This window comes from Gadus morhua, chromosome 5 (genome assembly GCF_902167405.1).
Source record: "Gadus morhua chromosome 5, gadMor3.0, whole genome shotgun sequence".
Taxonomy (NCBI): Eukaryota; Metazoa; Chordata; class Actinopteri; order Gadiformes; family Gadidae; genus Gadus; species Gadus morhua.
The window spans coordinates 19,884,555-19,900,858 of record NC_044052.1 but is presented as its reverse complement, the minus strand read 5'-3'; the positions used below and the strand labels follow the sequence as shown (position 1 = coordinate 19,900,858).

Sequence of the window (16,304 nt, the reverse complement as noted above, 5' to 3'; positions counted from 1 at the left end):
CTGCATCGGAACTCCCTCAGATGAGCTCATTACATGAGCTAGTCGTGTAATGGTATCGGATCGCAGCATGGAATCGCCATGCTCGCCGATACCCGATGCTGCCTTTAAGACCCGATAGCACCACATGAAACGTGGCGAGTTAATTGACCTCACAGGCAGAGAACATCACACGCAAGGGCGGTGTTAAGCTACCGGGTCGGAAAAACATGGATGCATGGACGCTTAGCTACAAATGTATTATTATAATTATAATAAATAATAATAATAATAATACATTTTATTTGAGGGCGCCTTTCATAGCACTCAAGCTCACCTTACAGGGCAAAATCATCAAAAAAAAACACAAGAACAAGATACATTGAAACAATTAACACAAGTGGGGTGAAATGGGTGGAAGACAATGAATTAGATTGAATATGTCAGTTTAAAAAGATGTGTTTTTAGACTGGACTTAACAGTGGAGAGAGTGTCAGAGTTACGGATGTCAGGTGGGAGGGTGTTCCAGAGGTGGGGGGCAGATCGGCTGAATGCCCTGGTCCCCATGGTGACCAGGCGGGCGGATCATAAATCGGATATAGATCATAAATGTAAATGATCTTGTTCTCAAAACAAATAAATAACAGAACACCCTTCAATATGAGCTAGTGTTAATAGTAGTTACAATGCTGGAGGCTGTATCGGCATATACACGGTATCGGCTCAAGTTAAGGAATCGTAATGGCATCATGGTATTGGAACATCTCTACTCCGCAGCCCAGCTGGGTAATGGGTCTGGGAGGAGGGAGGCTGTAGTGATCCGGGTGTCTGACTCACCGCTGAAAGGCTCTGTGTTCGGGACCCAACGTCCTCACTGGGAGAAGAGTGAGAGGAACCTCGCTGCTCATTAATGGCACATATCTGAATGCTTCTATCCAAACCGTCCTACAGAACAGAACCCTAGTGGGGGAGCTGCACCCCAAACGCTGGCAGTGTTTATTCCTCGCATTAACAGTTAATCTAGAGGCAGAACCACACTATTTCTCCCATCGTCGACGCAGCACAGCGCTGTAATCGTGTTATTGTGAGGATAAAGTATTCATATTTTTGGCTAAGCTGTTGTGATGGTATCATTACCTCCTTGGGCGTCGCCTCTGGGGCCAACATAATGAATCAGCGCTAGAACAATCCAATCGCTGTTTAACAGATGCAGAGACCTAGCCTTCAACCGCATGGCTGAAACACTGTAATTACAAAATGGCCTCCAGTCATGTGGTCCACCAACACTGCCGACGCGGTGTCGACTGTTTCAGTGAATGCACGCTCCTCTCAAGGTCTTTGTTGGTTAAACAAAGTAAAGGATATCAATAATATCATTCTTATTTTGGACGAGTAATGGCGGCACTGCGGCTTCTATCGAATCCGTCAAGGTTTATCGTTGTACTCCCATCGAGTGTTTCCACAGCGGCTCGGTCGATGGGTTAGAATCCCTCGGCCTCGCTGGCATATTTACATTTACATTCAGGGCGTTTATCAAACGCTTTTATCCAAAGCGACTTAAAACGGTTCATGCACACATTCACACACCGACGGCGGTGGCAGCCACGCAGGGCGACAGCCAGCTCGTCGGGGGCAGTTAGGGTGAGGCGCCTTGCTCAGGGACACCTCGACACTCAGCTAGGAGGAGCCGGGGATCGAACTAGCGACCTTCCGGTTACTAGCCAAACTGCTCTACCTAGGGCTGTGGGTTTAATCATCGCAATTTAGTTTTTCATAATTAATCGAGTTGAAGCAACTTATACATTTATTTTTATTACGCTGTTTTTTTTATTCATTAATTGTCCTCTAGAAATGGCAACGGAACCGCTCGATACATATTTGTACATTATTTTCGATCTGAATATTTTCTATTTGAACATTTTGTGGGGGGTTCTTTAAGGGGAAATTTCTCAGTTACAAAGTGGTTTTTGGAGGGAAATGCTGAGATAAGCCAACCCCATCTTTGCCTGGGGGACTTGGTCTGACTCTGACGTTGTGCTTTTACTTTGAAATGACAGGGCCTGAGCACCGCCCACGAGCAGTTCAAGGCCACGCTGCCCGAGGCGGACAAGGAGCGGCAGGCCATCCTGGGCATCCACAACGAGATCGCCAAGATCGTGCAGACCTACCACGTCAACATAGCCGGCAGCAACCCCTACACCGCCATCGACCCCCAGGAGGTCAACGCCAAGTGGGACAAGGTGAGCGCCCAAACACGGGAGACCGCCGGAGGGGGGGAGGTTGTAGGTGATGCAGTCGCTACGACGACGAGAGGACGGGGAGAGATGACTCCGTCAGGGTGGAGCACTTTGGTGAAGGAAGGGAGAGGGAGGGAGGGAGGGAGGGAAGGAGAGAGAAAGAATTAATCTAATTTATTCGCGATTTCGATTTTTAGGTCAAACAATCTCCAAACTAATAGATATTTTATTTTTTATTGTTGACATTTTATAGAAATTGCTGGATACATATTTGTACATTACTTTCGCATATTCACATTTTGGGTATTTTTTTAAGGGGGAAATATCAGTTCTCAGTTACAAAGTGTTTTTTTGAGAGAAACGCTGAAGTAATGCATCATGTTATCAAACTCCATAAAATTAATCGGTTGGAATAATCATGATTTCAACATCGACCAAAACAATCGTGATTATGATTTTCCCCCTAATCGCGCCTCTCCACCCTCCTCCACCCTCCTCCCTCCCCCTCCTCCTCCTCCTCCTCCTCCTCCTCCCTCCTCCGCCCTGCAGGTGAGGCAGTTGGTGCCCCAGAGGGACCAGGCCCTGATCGAGGAGCACGCGCGGCAGCAGAACAACGAGAGGCTGCGCCGGCAGTTCGCTAACCAGGCTAACGTCATCGGGCCCTGGATCCAGACCAAGATGGAGGTCAGTCCCTGCCCGGAGCGGGAGGGTCGTAAAAACAAAGTTATAGTTTTATAGACGGAGGATTCTGTGTTTTGCAAGCTGGTGAAAATGATCTGATGAATACATTAAAATATTGAACTGATTCAGTAGTACTGGAGAACAATGGCTCATAAATAAGTATGAGGCTAAAGCTAACTTTGGTGAGCTCTGGGGGAATCAATCGTCTTAGTCCGGTCCCAACTAATAGTCCGGTCCCACTATTAGTTACACAAAAGTAAATAGGATTAAGAGAACTGAAACCTACTGGAACGGATGAAATACCCCTCCAAGTGATGTATAGCGTATTTGCTGAAATTCGCGTCAAACACGTCAAAGCCTTTCAAAAACCTCAGACAGAATCAGGAACTCACTGAATGCTCTTGCGTTCCTTTTTTGTGTTCTTTTTTTAAATTATTTTGCACAATTTATTTACTTATTTCTTTAAACAATTTTTCTCTTTTTTCTCCTTATTGAACCCTGGATCAGAGACAAACGCAATTTCGATTCCTCTGTTTGTCAGGCACATATTTTGGAATTGACCATAACGCTGAATTGACTTTTTTCTTCTTCTGCAACGGCTCTTCCACAGGAGATCGGCCGCATCTCCATCGAGATGCACGGCACCCTGGAGGACCAGCTCACGCACCTGCGGCAGTACGAGAAGAACATCGTCAACTACAAGCCCAAGATCGACCAACTGGAGGGAGACCACCAGCTCATCCAGGAGGCCCTCATCTTCGACAACAAGCACACCAACTACACCATGGAGGTAGGGCCGCTGAGAACCTCCCAGCATGCACTAGGAACCTCCCAGCATGCACTAGGAACCTCCCAGCAAGCAGCGTCCTGCTGGTTTGGGTTTGATTCCACTTTTGTGCTGCCTTTACATGCTGCTGGAGCTCCTTTATTCCCTGTCTGGGATCAGTGAAGTCCTCACTTATCTTCTCTTATCTAATCACACATGGTATCACATCGCTTTGTCCTATGACTTTATAAACATTTTTACTTTCACTTTCACTTTGTAAGTGAAACTGAAACTACAGGTTGAATGGATGACCTGATGTCTTGTTGGTGGGGGGGGGGCTGAGATCACAGTCATGTTTAGCATTTTTGAGGCCTAGCTGCCCCTCAACTGACCTCTGTTATTCCATGAGGTAACATCCTCCATGTTGGAAAAAACGAAAAACCAATCCGCGCCATGATTCACCACCTGCCCTCACCTCCTCTGGGTGCAGTCGTCTCCATTTCCCCTTCCTTCCTGTCGAATCCTCCCTGAACTTCCTGTCTGACCCCCCTCCCCCTCCCCCCTGCAGCACATCCGCGTGGGCTGGGAGCAGCTGTTGACCACCATCGCCCGCACCATCAACGAGATCGAGAACCAGATCCTGACCCGCGACGCCAAGGGCATCAGCCAGGAGCAGATGAACGAGTTCCGCGCCTCCTTCAACCACTTCGACCGGGTCAGTGCTGGCCAGTGGCGCCGCAGATAGACGGCGAGGGCGCCGTGTGTGCTCCCCGTCGTACGCTAGCGTCAGATTCACACGTGTAAAGGCTTAGTAATGGTCGGGCGTTGACGCAACGCAAATGACCATGCAGCCGCTTCAACGCAGTCGTGGTTCTGCGTTGGGTTAATGTCGGGCTTACGTGAGCAGACCAATCACAGCCCTCGCTGCTGCGTCGCCTCGATGCAAGGTTACACTTTTTGGGAGACGCACTTCAGGCCCTTGCGGTGGACGCAAGGAGGGTCCGCAAGGACGTAACGGGTCCGTAAACCCTCTTGCGTTGCGTCGACGTGGAACCTTAACTAGGCCTTAACACGCCGACGTACGAACGTACGAAGCGCGCGTCACGGTGATGCGTTCGTGGCGGATGAGCTTACGAACCTAGAATAAAAAAAGGATCAAACCTTCATAAAATTATCTCACCATAGCAACCAACCGTAGGCAACCAAGCCAGCTACCCAAAACACCCTAAAAACGCCCTAGCAACCTCCCGGAACAACCTAGAAACAAAGCCCTTGGTTTAATCAACCCTGTGTTTGGTGTTTTATTTGCGGTCGGAGGTTAGAGTTGCACAGCGTTGGGAGAGTGAGGCGGGCGTGGGACAGCTGCTGAATCCCAGATACAAAGAGCACAGCTGGGCTGATTACCCCCTTTGGAACACGAAGCCAGCCTGAACCGGGCCGTGGTTCTGATGGCGAGGGCGAGGGTTTGAATTCGGTCGGGTCCGGCCGGTGACAAGAATTTGTTTCTCACGTATTTAGACTCGGGATGTCGGCCAAGCACCGAGGCTGAGGTGAGACCGCGACCCTGGACTGTTGTCTTGTTTCTGCAGTGTTACTAAAAAAACAACACGCACACACACGTCCTTAACCCTGTAACACAACAACTAAACAACAAGTATGGACTGTTTGCTGTGGCCACTGCATTGTGTGAAAACCGGGCTAGGCTAGCAGCTAGGTCCCACTAGCATGGCCGCTCGGTCCCAATAGCTCAGTCTTAAACCCAGCTTTCACTGGGGCTGGGTCTTAGGCTAGGCTAGCAGCTAGGTCCCTCTAGCCTTCGACTGAGCCTTCAATGAGGCTGGGTTTAAGGCTAGGCTAGCAGCTTGGTCCCACTAGCCTAGCCTTCGACCGAGCCTTAACTGAGGCTGGGTTTAAGGCTAGGCTAGCAGCTAGGTCCCCCTAGCCTAGCCTTAGACCCAGCCTTAACTGAGGCTGGGTTTAAGGCTAGGCTAGCAGCTAGGTCCCCCTAGCCTAGCCTTAGACCCAGCCTTAACTGAGGCTGTTTAAAGACAACCAAATGTCTGACCATTGATGGTCCTAACCACTGTGTTAGAATTTAGATGCTCCTATCAACCATTGTACCTGGCTTGTCCTGATGTGAACCCTACACACACAGAGACACACACACACAGACACACACACACGCTGAGGCCAGTGTTTATATTCTGGGACAGTGTGTCAGGGAACAGATCCAACTAGAACTGCAAGCAGTTATGCAGGGGTCCAAGAAGTGTGCATTTCGCCGGCACAACGCGACAAGAAATGTGCATTTCGCCGGCACAACGCGAAGCATGTGTTCAAAACGCTACCCTGAACCTGTGGATACAAAGGATTTGACTGTGGTAGGAGTAGCGAGAAGTCAGTGACGCGTTTTCGCGGCGAAATTTTGTAGAAGATATACAATTTCCTGGTTTATTGCGCCCCCTAATGGCGAAATCTTCCGAATTTTTTATCGAATGACATTAAGGCTAGCCCCGACATGTGTGTAAAATGTGGACTCGATCCGATGTCTAATTTTTTTTTTTTTTTGATTTTTGATTTTCCACGTCAAATTTAGCTAATAAACCAATATTCAAAACGCTACCGTTTCGTCGTCGAAAGTCGGATCAAAAAACTGTCTGAGGGTTTCTTTGCGTGTGCGTCTGAAGATGCCGTGTGCAAAGTTTGGTGTTGATTGGTCGAGAAATGTGGGAGGAGAAGCGAAAAAACAGTTTTGCGGTTTTCGCGATTTTGCGAAAAAAAATTCTAGACGCAAATGGGCGTGGCCTATGCCAAAAGATGCAGCAGACTCCAGTGAATCTGTGTGTACAAGGTTTTGAATGTGGGAGGTTCGGTGTGGGAGTTATAGCCCCAAACGCGTATTCCTTGGTATAGCGCCACCTAGTGACCGGCGTGTCTGGATTTTGTCGTCTGCATAGTCCGAAGAGATCTGGATCTAGTCATGCAATTGGCGTGTCGGCACCATTTACGGTTTGGGCTGTGGTCCCACTTTTAGGGAGGTAAGTATAATAGGAATTATGCAGGGGTCCAAGAAGTGTGCATTTCGCCGGCACAACGCAACAAGAAATGTGCATTTCGCCGGCAGAACGCGAAGCAAGTATTCAAAACGCTACCGTGAACAACATGTGGATATAAAGGTTTTGACTGTGGGAGGTTCGGTGTGGGAGTAATTGCCCAAAACGCGTTTTCAGAACATTCCATTGGCGATTAGGAGATGTATTATTTCGTCGTTTTTTTGCGCCCTCTTGTGGCGAAATTTTGCAAAGACAATTTTCCTTTTCCAAATAACTCCCGCCCACATTAATAATTCTTGACCATAATCTTTATATAGACTCGGGTTTGCCCCTTGATGGTTCCCTCATAGTTTGAAGAACATTCCTTTGGCCAATTAGAAGATATACAATTTCCTCGTTTATGGCGCCCCCTAATGGCGACATTTTCCGAAATTTTTATCGTACGACAATAAGGTTAGCACCAACATGTGTGTAAAATTTGGACTCGTTCCGATGTCTAATTTTGGATTTCTTTGGATTTTTGATTTTCCACGTCTAATTTAGCTCATAAACCAATATTCAAAACGCTACCGTTTCGTCGTCGAAGGTCGGATCAAAAAAGTGTTCCAGCATTCTTTGCGTGTGCGTCTGAAGATGCCGTGTGCAAAGTTTGGTGTCGATTGGTCAAGAAATGTGGGAGGAGTAGGGAAAAAACTGTTTTGCGGTTTTCGCGATTTTGCGAAAAAAAATTATAGACGCAAATGGGCGTGGCCTATGCCAAAAGATGCAACAGACTCCAGTGAATATGTGCGCACAAGTTTTTGACTGTGGGAGGTTCGGTGTGGGAGTTATAGCCCCAAACGCGTATTCCTTGGTATAGCGCCACCTAGTGGCCGGCATGTCTGGATTTTGTCGTCTGCGTAGTCCCCACGGATCTGGATCTAGTCATGCGATTGGCGTGTCGGCACCATTTACGGTTTGGGCTGTGGGCACACTTTTAGGGAGGTAAGTATAATAATAACTAGAACTGCAAGCAGTTATGCAGGGGTCCAAGAAGTGTGCATTTCGCCGGCACAACGCGACAAGAAATGTGCGTTTCGCCGGCACAACGCGAAGCATGTGTTCAAAACGCTACCCTGAACCTGTGGATACAAAGGATTTGACTGTGGTAGGAGTAGCGAGAAGTCAGTGTAGCGTTTTCGCGGCAAAATTTTGTAGAAGATATACAATTTCCTCGTTTATTGCGCCCCCTAATGGCGAAATTTTCCGAAATTTTTATCGAACGACATGAAGGTTAGCACCAACATGTGTGTAAAACTTGGAGTCGATCCGATGTGTAATTTTGAATTTTTCGGGATTTTGGATATTCCACGTCTAATTTAGCTAATAAACCAATATTCAAAACGCTACCGTTTCGTCGTCAAAGGTCGCATCAAAAAAGTGTTTCCTGCATTCTTTGCGCGTGCGTCTGAAGATGTCGTGTGCAAAGTTTGGTGTTGATTGGTCAAAAAATGTGGGAGGAGTAGGGAAAAAGCATTTTTGCGGTTTTCGCGATTTTGCGAAAAAAAATTCTAGACGCAAATGGGCGTGGCCTATGCCAAAAGATGCAGCAGACTCCAGTGAACATGTGTGTACAAGGTTTTGAATGTGGGAGGTTCGGTGTGGGAGTTATAGCCCCAAACGCGTCTTTCCTTGGTATAGCGCCACCTAGTGGCCGGCGTGTCTGGATTTAATTATCTGAGTAGCGGTGCCGGACCTGGATCTAGTCATGCAATTGGCGTGTCGGCACCATTTACGGTTTGGGCTGTGGGCCCACTTTTAGCGCGGGAAGTATAACTAGAACTGCAAGCAGTTATGCAGGGGTCCAAGAAGTGTGCATTTCGCCGGCACAACGCGACAAGAAATGTGCGTTTCGCCGGCACAAAGCGAAGCATGTGTTGAAAACGCTACCCTGAACCTGTGGATACAAAGGATTTGACTGTGGTAGGAGTAGCGAGAAGTCAGTGTAGCGTTTTTGCGGCGAAATTTTGTAGACGATATACAATTTCCTCGTTTATGGCGCCCCCTAATGGCGAAATTTTCCGAATTTTTTTTCGAACGACGTTAAGTTTAACACCAACATGTGTGTAAAACTTGGAGTCGGTCCGATGTGTAATTTTGGATTTTTTGGGATTTTGGATTTTCCATGTCTAATTTAGCTAATAAACCAATATTCAAAACGCTACCGTTTCGTCGTCGAAGGTCGGATCAAAAAAGTAATGCAGGAATTCTTTTCGTGTAGGTCTGAAGATGCCGTGTGCAAAGTTTTGTGTCAATTGGTCTAGAAATGTGGGAGGAGTAGGGAAAAAACTGTTTTGCGGTTTTCGCGATTTTGCGAAAAAAAATTATAGACGCAAATGGGCGTGGCCTATGCCAAAAGATGCAGCAGACTCCAGTGAATATGTGCGTACAAGTTTTTGACTGTGGGAGGTTCGGTGTGGGAGTTATAGCCCCAAACGCGTATTCCTTGGTATAGCGCCACCTAGTGGCCGGCATGTCTGGATTTTGTCGTCTGCCGTCACCTCACGGACCTGGATCTAGTCATGCAATTGGCGTGTCGGCACCATTTATGGTTTGGGTTGTGGGCACACTTTTAGGTTTATTTTTGCTGGAATAATAAAAAGAAAAATCCTTACAAAAACAATAGGGATCCAACCTGTTGGCTTGGACCCCTAATAAAAATCCTTACAAAAACAATAGGGATCCAACCTGTTGGCTTGGACCCCTAACTAGAACTGCAAGCAGTTATGCAGGGGTCCAAGAAGTGTGCATTTCGCCGGCACAACGCGACAAGAAATGTGCGTTTCGCCGGCACAACGCGAGGCATGTGTTCAAAACGCTACCCTGAACCTGTGGATATAAAGGTTTTGACTGTGGGAGCTTCGGTGTGGGAGTTATAGCCTAAAACGCGTTTTCAGAACATTGGCCAAATAGGAGATAGACAATGTCGTCGTTTTTTGGCGCCGCCCTGTGGCGAAATTTTCCAAGGACAATTTTCCTTTGCCAAATAACTCCCGCCCACATTAATAATTCTTGGCCATATTTTCTATATAGACTCGGGTTTGCCCCTTGATGGTTTCCCTTGAGTTTGAACAACATTCCTTTGGCCAATTAGAAGATATACAATTTCCTCGTTTATTGCGCCCCCTAATGGCGAAATTTTCCGAAATTTTTATCGAACGACATTAAGGTTAGCACCAACATTTGTGTAAAATGTGGACTCGTTCCGATGTCTAATTTTGGATTTCTTTGGATTTTTGCTATTCCACGTCTAATTTAGCTCATAAACCAATATTCAAAACGCTACCGTTTCGTCGTCGAAGGACGGATCAAAAAAGTGTTTCATGCATTCTTTGCGTGTGCGTCTGAAGATGTCGTGTGCAAAGTTTGGTGTCGATCGGTCAAGAAATGTGGGAGGAGTAGGGAAAAAACAGTTTTGCGGTTTTCGCGATTTTGCGAAAAAAAATTATAGACGCAAATGGGCGTGGCCTATGCCAAAAGATGCAGCAGACTCCAGTGCATCTGTTTGTACAAGGTTTTGAATGTGGGAGGTTCGGTGTGGGAGTTATAGCCCCAAACGCGTCTTTCCTTGGTATAGCGCCACCTAGTGGCCGGCGTGTCTGGATTTTGTTATCTGAGTAGCGGTGCCGGACCTGGATCAAGTCATGCAATTGGCGTGTCGGCACCATTTACGGTTTGGGCTGTGGGCCCACTTTTAGCGCGGGAAGTATAATAAAAATAATAAAAATCCTTACAAAAACAATAGGGATCCAACCTGTTGGCTTGGACCCCTAATAAACACTACAAAAACAATAGGGATCCAACCTGTTGGCTTGGACCCCTAATAATAATAACTAGAACTGCAAGCAGTTATGCAGGGGTCCAAGAAGTGTGCATTTCGCCGGCACAACGCGACAAGAAATGTGCGTTTCGCCGGCACAACGCGAAGCAAGTATTCAAAACGCTACCGTGAACTACATGTGGATATAAAGGTTTTGACTGTGGGAGCTTCGGTGTGGGAGTTATAGCCTAAAACGCGTTTTCAGAACATTCCATTGGCCAAATAGGTGATAGACAATGTCGTCGTTTTTTGGCGCCGCCCTGTGGCGAAATTTTTAATTTTCCAAAGACAATTTTCCTTTGCCAAATAACTCCCGCCCACATTAATAATTCTTGGCCATATTTTCTATATAGACTTGGGTTTGCCCCTTGATGGTTTCCCTTGAGTTTGAAGAACATTCCTTTGGCCAATTAGAAGATATACAATTTCCTCGTTTATTGCGCCCCCTAATGGCGAATTTTTCCGAATTTTTTATCGAACGACAGTAAGGTTAGCACCAACATGTGTGTAAACTTTGGACTCGATCCGATGTCTCATTTTGGATTTCTTTGGATTTTTGCTATTCCACGTCTAATTTAGCTAATAAACCAATATTCCAAATGCTACCGTTTCGTCGTCGAAAGTCGGATCAAAAAACTGTCAGAGGGTTTCTTTGCGTGTGCGTCTGAAGATGCCGTGTGCAAAGTTTGGTGTTGATTGGTCGAGAAATGTGGGAGGAGTAGCGAAAAAAACAGTTTTGCGGTTTTCGCGATTTTGCGAAAAAAAATTCTAGACGCAAATGGGCGTGGCCTATGCCAAAAGATGCAGCAGACTCCAGTGAATCTGTGTGTACAAGGTTTTGAATGTGGGAGGTTCGGTGTGGGAGTTATAGCCCCAAACGCGTATTCCTTGGTATAGCGCCACCTAGTGACCGGCGTGTCTGGATTTTGTCGTCTGCATAGTCCGAAGAGATCTGGATCTAGTCATGCAATTGGCGTGTCGGCACCATTTACGGTTTGGGCTGTGGTCCCACTTTTAGGGAGGTAAGTATAATAGGAAAAATCCTTACAAAAACAATAGGGATCCAACCTGTTGGCTTGGACCCCTAAAAATCCTTACAAAAACAATAGGGATCCAACCTGTTGGCTTGGACCCCTAATTAAGGATGGATCTTGCATCTCTGGTGTACACTATTACATCATGCATTCTTCCTGCGCTCCTATTGGTCATCGACATCGGCTGCTGGCTGATGGTTGCCAGGGTAACCACGCAGGTGGATGGTTGCCAGGGTAACCCCGCAGGTGCACTGGAGCTCGACTGTCAGTCGTACATTGGACCGTGTCTGGTGTAAATGTCCTCGTGTGACTTAAGCTATATTCCTATATTGGTCAAATACGGTCATATTTACATTGGTTAAAACGCTAGTTAGTCGCGTACATTTTGGAAATTCAAAAGTTTAAAGGTCCCATATTATACCAGTTATGTCAGAAGAGGCAGATTTTCAAACGGCTTGTAACGGCTAATCACACTCAAACCTGGTGGTCAAATATGTCACCTTTAGGTTTAGTTAGAAAAAGAAATGACTTTGTTGCTCATCTAGTCATACCTGTCGCTGACATTAAACGTAACGCGAGCCCTGTGTCGATGTATCTCACCGTACTGTATACTGACCCAATGTAACGCCAAGCACACGTAACCCAGCTCACACGCGTGTAACACACCTGTTGAGACGTGCCTGCCACACACACACACACACACACACGCGCGCGTGCATGTGCGTGTGCGTCACGGAATGCCCCTTGCTCCTGCCACGGTCCTAACGAAAACTGCACTTGTGTTCTCTGTTTTCTGTCTCTGGTGCATGTCGCCCCCCCCCCCAACCCTCACCCCTCACCCTCTCAACCCCTCACCCCTCACCCCTCACCCTCTCACCCCCTCACCCTCTCACCCTCTCACCCCTCACCCCCTCACCTTTGTGCATGAATCACCCCCTCCCCCACCCATCCTGTGTGTATGTGTCTCTGTGTGCGTTTGTGTGTGTGTCTCGGCGTGTGCTGCATGGCCCGTGCCCCCCCCCCCCCTTCACCAACACTGCGCTCTCCTCCGTGGCGGCTGACCTGCCTGCCTGGCCGACCCCCCCCCCCCACCACACGCCGCTGCGCGTCACCCACCCCAGGACCACTCAGGCACGCTGGGGGCCGAGGAGTTCAAGGCCTGCCTGATCAGCCTGGGCTTCGATATCGCCAACGATTCACAGGTACCTGGCCCCGCCCGGCCCCTGAGGGCCCCCGAGGTTTAACATGCCCTGTGTTTTCTTCTGTTCTACCCCCCCCCCTCTCCCCGGCCCCTGGTCTTCACTTCCTCCTTATCCTTCACACCTCGACCTCTTTTTCTATATTTCTTCTTCTCTTCCAAATCCGGTTCTTTGGGTCGTGCTGGACTCTGTGCTCTGTCCTCCTTGGTCTTTGAAAAAATTGTGGTTTCCTACTTTTGGTATTCTGCCCTCCCCCCCTTCTCTCTTTCTCTCTCCATCTTTGTCACTCTCATCTCTCTCTCCGTCCCTCTCTTCGTCTCTCTCCATCTCTCTCCCCTCTCTTCGTCTCTATCATTCTCCATGTCTTTGTCTTTCTGCATCTCTCCCCATCTCTCTCTCTCTCTCCATCTGTCACTATTATCTCTCTCTTTTCTACTCTCTCCATCTCTCTCCTCTCTTTATCTCTATCTTTCTCCATGTCTTGTCTCTATCTCCTACTCTCCCTCCCTCTCTCTCCCCGTCTCTGCCTATTTCTCTCCCTCCCTCCCTCTTGTTCCATATATTCCCATCTCTCCATCTCCTTTTCCTTCTTTCACTACTGCTCCTTCTTTTTCTCTCTCTCCTGCATGTCTCTCCCTTCGTCTCCCTCTCCCTCTCTTCCTTCCTCCGCCCCTGGTTGGTCTCTTGACCCTGGGGTGATCTTGTAGAAGAGAACAGGGATGATGGATGCTGAGGACTACAAAACCTGCCTCATCTCCATGGGTTACAGCCTGGTAAACAGCATCAGTACCGCCTCTCTCTCGCTCTGACCACACACTGACACAGTCACAGTTGGAGACACAACACCCACACACACACACACACACACACACACATCAGACACACACACATCATATCGATGGAGACACATCACACCCAAACACACACACAAACACACACACACACACACACACACACACACACACACACACACACACACACACACACACACACACACACACACACACAAACACTCTCAGACACACAAACACGTCTGCTCAGGAAGGAGGATGATGTGTATGTGCTATACTGTCATGAACAGGTAACAGTATAACAGGTAATGTATTACAAGATATTTGAAGAAATAGTAGTACAATACATTGAATGTTTTGACTCTTAACATACAAGAGATCACACAAAGCTTTTAGGAGCGTTAGTCATAGACATTAGTCATATCTATGGTATTTATTGATACATTTGTGATTTGGATATTACGTTATCACATTGTGTTGACTATAACAACTAAGAATGGAGAAAAAAACGTTACCTTGCTAATAATGATAATAATAATAAATAATAATAATAATAAAAAAATAATAATCACAACAAATTCAATTTACGTATATAGCACCTTTCAAACTCAAGGATGCTTTACAATATGGGCAGGAACAATGAGACCTTATCTCCACGGCGTCCTCATCTCCATGGCGACCCCTCTCTCTCTCTCTCTCCCCGGCAGGGAGAAGCGGAGTTCTCGCGCATCATGAGCATCGTGGACCCCAACAGGATGGGCGTGGTCACCTTCCAGGCCTTCATCGACTTCATGTCCCGCGAGACAGCCGACACGGACACCGCCGACCAGGTCATGGCCTCCTTCAAGGTCCTGGCCGGGGACAAGGTAGCCAATCACAGCGCTCGCTGGGCGGGGCCGCGCAGCCGGTGGGCGTGGCGCCGTCTGTTGGGGGGACGGCGCCCCCTGGAGGCTGGAGGGCGGCAGTCTTATAAACACGCTCGTTTGCCGTTTCTGATTGGCGCAGAGTGGGCGTCGTTCTGTTCTCTGATTGGCTAAACCAGGGTTTGTTTTGTTCTCTGATTGGCTAAACGTGGGGATGGTTTTGTTTTATGATTCTTAATTGGCTGCCGCTTTTCTTGGCGCCAAATTGCATCCAATCAGAAATGAGAACCGCCTCAGAGTTTCATTTCCATCAGTATCGACTTTTGGATTTTTTGTAGCACTTCACTGTACTCCTTCTTTGGGTACACTGCTGCTCTATACTGTGCTACTACATGCTCTATAATAAATGTTATACTGCATAAGGCGGTATTATACTGATACTGTACCAGTACCATATACTAAACTTCATAATGTAGCGTTGTACAGTAGTATTTGACTAAGACTACTCTAGTGGTCACTACTGTACTACTAATCTATACTGACCTGTGTAAGGTTATAGTACAGTAGAGGGTCTCTACTCTGCTGCTGTACTTCCTCCCTAACCTGTCTCCCCCCCTCCCCCCCTCAGAGCTACATCCTGGCGGACGAGCTGCGGCGGGAGCTGCCCCCGGACCAGGCCGAGTACTGCATCGCCCGCATGGCCCCGTACACGGGGCCCGATGGGGCCCCCGGGGCCCTGGACTACATGTCCTTCTCCACTGCGCTGTATGGCGAGAGCGACCTCTGAGGGGGCCCCCGGGGGGGACGCGCGTCCGGGACGCGGGGTCTTCGTCGTCGCACGTTGTCGTCGTCGCCGTCGCCATCATCATCATCGTCATCATCGACATCCTCCCTCCCCCCGCCCCCCTCGACTGTCCCGCTCGCCGCGTGTCCAATCACAGCATTGCATCGCACACACACTCCCCCCCCCCCCCCTCCTTCTCCTCCTCTTCTCCCCCTTCTCCTATCCCCCCCCCCCCCCCCCCCCCCAAGCTCGTTTTGTACACCTTTGGCCTTATCTTGTTGTCATATCCCTCCATGGCCTGTGTCCTCCTCCCTCTTCCTCCTCCCTCCTCCTCCTCCTCCTCCTCCTCCTTCTCTCTGACTCCCCTAACCTCCTCACACTCCTCCCTCACGCTCTGAGTCTGTTGTTTAGTGCTTTTCACAAGAGAGAGGAAGGAGGGAGAGAGAGCTAGGGAGAGAGAGAGAGAGGGAGTGAGAGAGAGAGAGAGAAAGAGAGAGAGAAATGTTTGTTGCTGTTTTTATTTACTTGTTTCTTGTCATTGTTTTTCTTCAACAAAAAAAAAAGAATAAAGTTGACATATTTTATTATACAGAACAAAAAAAAGTATTTTTCTTCACCTGATTGAAAATAATGGAGATGGAAATTGTAATAAAGTAATAAAATAAAAATAAGTGCCGGTTTTCTCTTCATGTTCTGTCGCTGGGAGTGCATAAATAAGGACTACAGGTTAAATAGGAAAATAAATTACATATAATACAAGAGAGAGAGTTATTTATAGAAAAAGGAATATATAACATTTATTATTGCTGCAAACTGATAGCTGTACAAAGGATATATTCTATTGACGATCATTAACATATAATATATTATAACTGAATTAATAGATGTGCGGTCCATGTGGCCTATTTGGAAGTCCTACACATAACCCTTGCATTTAGAATAGTACAATCATCCTAATGTATATATTGAGATTATTTAATTGTAGCTGATAGACAAATATGAGGTCATTGTGCTGCTCTACATAGTTTGTTTTAATGGTTTGAGGATCATATTAAGAGCTA

General features: G+C 47.4%; 1 protein-coding gene across 3 annotated transcripts in view; it reads left to right on the top strand.

Moving 5' to 3' along the window:
* actn1 (actinin, alpha 1) overlaps window positions 1–15,695 on the top strand; it is a 60,098-nt gene extending 44,403 nt beyond the window's left edge. Inside the window, exons 15-22 of one of the 3 annotated variants that reach the window (XM_030356029.1) lie at window positions 2,034–2,216; window positions 2,763–2,897; window positions 3,505–3,684; window positions 4,229–4,375; window positions 12,728–12,808; window positions 13,513–13,578; window positions 14,304–14,462; window positions 15,088–15,695. In XM_030356029.1, coding sequence (XP_030211889.1) covers window positions 2,034–2,216; window positions 2,763–2,897; window positions 3,505–3,684; window positions 4,229–4,375; window positions 12,728–12,808; window positions 13,513–13,578; window positions 14,304–14,462; window positions 15,088–15,246 — 1,110 coding nt within the window. In that variant the 3' untranslated portion in view covers window positions 15,247–15,695. The remainder of the gene's footprint in view (window positions 1–2,033; window positions 2,217–2,762; window positions 2,898–3,504; window positions 3,685–4,228; window positions 4,376–12,727; window positions 12,809–13,512; window positions 13,579–14,303; window positions 14,463–15,087) is intronic. The other 2 variants (XM_030356031.1, XM_030356030.1) reach the window with 2 other exon arrangements.
* The last annotated feature ends 609 nt before the right edge of the window (window positions 15,696–16,304 follow it).